Source organism: Salmo trutta, chromosome 35 (assembly GCF_901001165.1).
Source record: "Salmo trutta chromosome 35, fSalTru1.1, whole genome shotgun sequence".
In the NCBI taxonomy this organism is placed as follows: domain Eukaryota; kingdom Metazoa; phylum Chordata; class Actinopteri; order Salmoniformes; family Salmonidae; genus Salmo; species Salmo trutta.
This window is the reverse complement of record NC_042991.1, coordinates 882653-888797: the sequence shown is the minus strand read 5'-3', so window position 1 is coordinate 888797 and position 6145 is coordinate 882653. Positions and strand designations below refer to the sequence as shown.

At 41.1% G+C, this 6145-nt stretch overlaps 1 protein-coding gene across 1 annotated transcript; it reads left to right on the top strand.

The window, feature by feature from the left end:
- The first annotated feature begins 1383 nt into the window (after window positions 1-1383).
- LOC115175212 (G-protein coupled receptor 6-like) lies at window positions 1384-2649 on the top strand. Its single transcript, XM_029734461.1, has one exon. It carries the CDS (start codon window positions 1477-1479, stop codon window positions 2497-2499), a length of 1023 nt encoding a protein of 340 aa, XP_029590321.1. The 5' UTR covers window positions 1384-1476; the 3' UTR covers window positions 2500-2649.
- Window positions 2650-6145: the final 3496 nt, after the last annotated feature.

Genomic DNA, 6145 nt, shown 5'->3' with positions numbered 1-6145 from the left:
TGGCGTGGCAGCGTTGCTGTTCTTGACACACTCAAACCAGTACGCCTGGCACCTATAACACGCTCAAAGGCATTTAAATATTTTGTCGTGCTCATTCAACCTCTGAATGGCACACATACACAATCCATGTCTCAATCGTCTCAAGGCTGAAAAAATATTATTTAACCTGCCTCCTCCCCTTCATCATCACTGGTTGAAGTGGATTTAAGAGGTGACATCAATAAGGGATCATAGCTTTCACCTGGATTCACCTGGTCAGTCTATGTCATGGAAAGAGCAGGTGTTCCTAATGTTCGTACACTCAGTGTATATTTCAAATAAATAGCTAAGAAAATAGCTACACAGATTATATGAGTTAACTCTGGATAATGCAGAGACAGAGAGTCAAATGAAATTCTACACAATATGAAGAATTCCAGGTTAATGTTCATGAACATCAAATTGATACTTACAATGCAGATTTCTTAACCTCCAGGGTTAATTTTCAGACTCAAAAGTTGACAGTTACCCTGTGGATAATGCAAAGACAGAGACTCAGTGAAACTTTTCCACACAAGATGAAGAACAAGGGGTTAATGTTCAGGAACTAGCTAACTAAATTATGCAAAAGAATAACTTACATTGGCTGTGGTCTGTCCAAAGGCAGTTGAGGCTCCAGACCAACTACCTTTTTAACTAGAAATAATCTAGCTAGTTAGCCAGTTCTAGCTAAATTGCTCTCAGAGAAACCCAACACTCACTGCAAGCAACATTTAACATGAACTAGCTCGCTTTGGCAATTCGATTATATCCAACATATACAGTACATGATGTGGTGGAAAGCTAAAACAGCTAGCTAAATTCAAAGGGTGCGTTTGTAAATTCCCTCTGGCTATCTACTCCGATTTCAGAGTGTACCAGAGTGGTGCAGGTCATGTTCTTCTTCACTCTGGTAAACACACACTATATCAAATAAAATCTAAGTTTATTTGTCACATGCACAGGATACAGAAGGTGTAAACGGAACAGTGAAATGGGTACTTGCATAGTTGAGTCTTTTGTTCAGACATGTAGCTAGCTAGCTAACTAAACAATGAACCATAATCCCAACTCATAATGTTACTACCTGAATCTGCTGGTAGCTAAAGGTAACCAACTATGGTTACCGTTCAATGTTAGCTAGCTATAAATAGCAATGCAAATGGCTCTGAGATACGAATAATATTACTACACAGATCATACATGTAATGTTAGCTAGTGAGCCAGACAGTTAACGTTAGCTAGCTAGCTAACAGTACGCTTTAACTTGCAATGAAAATTACTTTGACAAAATTAGAAACGTATAATATCAAGAAATTTAGCTAGCTAAACTCTCTTACCCATATACATGGATGAACGCTTCTCCCTCTCTGTCATGGTTGCTATGGTTTCCCTTAGTGAAACTAAACCACAATCTCTCTCTCTATCTCATTGTCTCTTCAGGAGGGGAAAGCAGACATGTGCGCAGACATGAACAAGACTTTCCTGTGTAACGACACCGCAATGACGGTTGTGGTGGCTGGAGAGGCTCTCCCGTGGATGGAGACCGACTTTCCAGAGCGCAATGTCAGCCTGGGGCTCTCCACCGCCCCTCTGGACTTATCCATTAACCCGTGGGACATCATGCTTTGCATGGCGGGCACTGTCATCGCCTGTGAGAACGCCATCGTGGTGGCTATCATCTTCTATACACCCACCCTGCGCACCCCCATGTTTGTTCTCGTAGGAAGCCTAGCCACAGCGGATTTACTGGCAGGCATGGGATTAATCCTCAACTTCGTGTTCCAGTACGTCCTCTCCTCAGAGACTATCAGCCTTATTACTGTTGGGTTCCTAGTGGCCTCCTTCACGGCGTCCATAAGTAGCCTGCTGGCTATAACAGTGGACCGGTATTTCTCTTTATACAATGCACTGACTTACTTCTCAGAGAAGACGCTCCACTACGTGCACCTGATGCTGGTGAGCACATGGGGCGTGTCTCTGTGCCTGGGCCTGCTGCCTGTGCTAGGCTGGAACTGCCTGGACGACCCAAGCTTGTGTAGCATCGTGCGCCCACTCACTCGCAGCAATGTGACATTGTTGGCGGTCTCTTTCTTCATCATCTTCATACTCATGCTGACCCTCTACTTCAAGATCTGCAAGATCGTGTGCCGCCACGCGCACCAGATCGCTCTTCAACAGCACTTCTTCACCACATCGCACTACGTGGCCACCAAGAAGGGTGTGGCCACGCTCGCCATCATCCTAGGCACCTTCGGCTCGAGCTGGCTACCCTTCGCCATCTACTGCCTGGTGGGAGAGCGCGAATACCCGTCGGTATACACGTATGCCACGCTGCTTCCGGCCACCTACAACTCCATGATCAACCCAATCATCTACGCCTACCGTAATGCCGAGATCCAGCGCTCGCTCTACGTCCTCTTCTGCGGCTGCTTTCAGAGCAACGTAGCCACCCACTCCAGGTCACCCAGTGAAGTTTAGAGGGGTGCTGAGTGAACGTATGTGTGTGTACGTGTGCATGTTGAGAACCGACAATTCGCTTTCAGTTGACCGTTAAATCCTTTAAACAAAATGTATGTCTAACAAGCATCTGCACTTTATTGCGACTGAAGACAAGGACACAGTCCGTCTGAAATGCTGTGAACAACAGCTTTTGTAAAGAAAAAAATACGGCATTATGTATTTATATGAGCAAAGAATGAAAAAAACTAGCACTTTATTGAATGTATTTGAAATGCCAAAGCAGTATTGCATAGGCCTATATATGTTGGAGTTATTGGCTACTTTGTATTTGTCAGTACTGTGGGTCATTTTTGGATTTTGTTAAGTTGTTTATTTGATTGTACATTTTATACGAGATGAGTATATGAATAAAATGAGAAAATAAGTTTGCGCCTCGTGTTTGACTGCCACATGTTTCTCTGTAAGTGTTCTTTTGCCGCACCTGGGTTGTTTTCTTTTTTCGCTCAGCATCTTCCTGTCTTTTAACTCAGTCAATTGGGTATGGCAGAGTATGGAAGTCTCCATACCCTAGCTCAACACCAACAATTTAAATTAGGCTACTAAAGTCTTTCCAATCCCAATTAAAAGGCAAATGCAGTTGGTTAGGACCATGCGCAATCGCTCAGGAAGGGTGTTTGTCCGGCTGGATGCCTTTGAGAGAGCACATTGACGCAGCTGCAGTGAACAGAGCAACTTTTTTCTCAAAATACTGCAGAGGTGGAAGATGGTTGTAGATGGCTAGGTAACTGCTGTTTGACTTGACATGAAACTAAACTAGAGTTTTTAATCCATCCCGGTGCTGAGCTAGTGCGTAATGTATCAGCTAATTTTGACATGTTGGTAGAATGTTGTTGTTTATCGACTGAGGTGAATGAAGCTACAGCAGCAAGGTGATAATGGAAGGATTACATAGTGAAAGTCTACACACCCCCTTGCAAAGTCTTCATATTTCGGTGGCTTCAATCTTAAAAAGGATTATTTATATTTTATCCATACCGATCTACACAAGCTACCCCACATTTTCAAAGTGAAAGACAATTTCTTTTACATTTTTCAAATGAATAATAATTAAAAACATCTTAATTGTATATGTCTTCACACCCCAGAGTTAATATTTGGTGTAAGCACCTTTGGCAGCCCTAAGAGCTGTGAATAATTCTGAACAAGATTTTACCAACATTGCACAACTCCTAGGGCAACATATATCATTTTTTTTGTCAAAATTGCTCAAGCTCAGTAAATTTTGTTGAGAATCATTGATGGAGAGCAATATTCAAACTTTAAGCACATTTGAGTCAGGACTGAGACTGGACCAGGACCACTTAGGAACAGTCAACACCTCTTGGCAAGCTATTCTGGTGTGTCTTTGGCATTACATTTTTTGTAGTTGTCCCGCTGTGAAATAAAACTCTATCCCAGGGTTTTCAGAAGACTGAGGCAGGGTTTTCAGAAGACTGAGGCAGGTTTTCCTCTACCCTGGGCTTTGCTCCTTTGACATTTATTTTGATCCTGACAAACTCCCCAGTCCCTGCTGGTGACAAGCATAAGCAAAACCCACCACAATTCTTGAAAATGCAGTGGGTTTCAGGATGTGTTGTGTTGAATTGGATTTGAACCAAACCTGTAGTTATTATTATGATTTTTTTTCTATTGGATAACAATCTGTTCTTAACCAAGACAAAAAAATATATAACAGACTTTTTCCTGCATAACATAGGTACAGCAGAGCCCCTCGTTGCATGGGAGAGTTTAAAACGTGCCTTCAGAGGTCATGCAAAGAAATACTAATCTTTAAAACGAAAACATTTTAAGTCAAAAGAGATAGAGGAACTAAGAAAGGAAAAGAAGGAACTAGCAGAACAGATGGATGGCAATAACACTGTACCATAGAGGCACAGAATAAGTTAGAGGAAAAACTAAAATAACTGGAGGAACGATCAAGAACGATCAAGTATCACACTTTTATTACACATTCATCACAAAGTAAAGCAAGCTTGATGGAAAATTGTGAAAAATGCACCACATTCTTGGTAACATTTTACTGTCAAGTAAAATGTTACTCAGAGTCATAACACATTATGAATCATAACCATGTCATAATATGTCATAGCAGCTGACATAACTTGCCATTACCCATCATAATATGGTCATAACACTGTCATGACCCATATATTTACAACTGTTGTGACATATATTGCATTATTTTATGGCTGGTTATGACACCTACATAAGAGTGTCAAAACCCACATTTATTCCCCTCCCAAAAATCCCTGCCAAGAAGTTTCCTTTTGTTTAAAAGTTTGTTTCTTAAATCCTTTGTTGGTGTTATGAATTCTTTACATATTTTAAATAGCTTGTAGAAAATACACATATCCCGTCACTTTACTTGGACTAAGAAAATACACTTTATGACACTGTCAAGAAGCATTATCACCATCGTAATCATATAAGCCAGATACAGTGAGGGGAAAAAAGTATTTGATCCCCTGCTGATTTTGTACGTTTGCCCACTGACAAAGAAAATGATCAGTCTATAATTTTAATGGTAGGTTTATTTGAACAGTGAGAGACAGAATAACAACAAAAAAATCCAGAAAAACGCATGTCAAAAATGTTATGAATTGATTTGCATTTTAATGAGGGAAATAAGTATTTGACCCCCTCTCAATCAGAAAGATTTCTGGCTCCCAGGTGTCTTTTGTACTGAGAGCTGAGATTAGGAGCACACTCTTAAAGGGAGTGCTCCTAATCTCAGTTTGTTACCTGTATAAAAGACACCTGTCCACAGAAGCAATCAATCAATCAGATTCCAAACTCGCCACCATGGCCAAGACCAAAGAGCACTCCAAGGATGTCAGGGACAAGATTGTAGACCTACACAAGGCTGGAATGGGCTACATCAAGCCAAGCATCTTGGTGAGAAGGTGACAACAGTTGGTGTGATTATTCGCAAATGGAAGAAACACAAAAGAACTGTTAATGTGATTTAATAACAAACTTGTATGCCATCTGTAAATGCAAATAAAATTGTTAAATTACGACACTTGTTGGTTAAGTCACAGAAAGGCTAGCAACCTTCCCACTAGCCAAGATTGGCTGAGATAATGAGTGGGCTGGACATGCCGAGAGAGGAGATTGGATTGGTCTGCCATATTCAATGCTTCTGTCTATTTGAGGTCGTCAGTCTGCGTTGGTAATCCTGTCGAACACGGCTTTTACATTTTTTCATTGTGTAGTGGAGCTGCATGAGTGTTGCTCTCCACTTTCTGGAGGATCAAGTTTTGAAATCAGTGGAATTAGAGTATGATAGCAAAAAAAGATGGAGAAAACACTTGTCTCCGGATTACATCTTCAAACTAAGGGCAATCATAGTATGGCATTCCTGACCGGTAGACGCGTCCATCATGCATAATGATGTATACAGGTAAGATAGTCTAGCGTTAGCTAGCTACATTTTCAGATATTACATGTTTCTAATTTTGACAGAAAGTGTTTTCATTTCAAGCTAAAGTGTACTGTTAGCTGTCTACCTAAAGTTAGCTGGCTGGCTCCCTTGCTGACATTATTATTTCTTTCCCAGAGCCGTTTACTTTTCTAGTTCGAGCTTTATGCTATCTTGCTAACG

Coding starts and splice junctions, on each gene's coding strand:
- LOC115175212 (XM_029734461.1), top strand. CDS start 1,477: ATGTGCGCAGACATGAACAAGACTTTCCTGTGTAACGACACCGCAATG.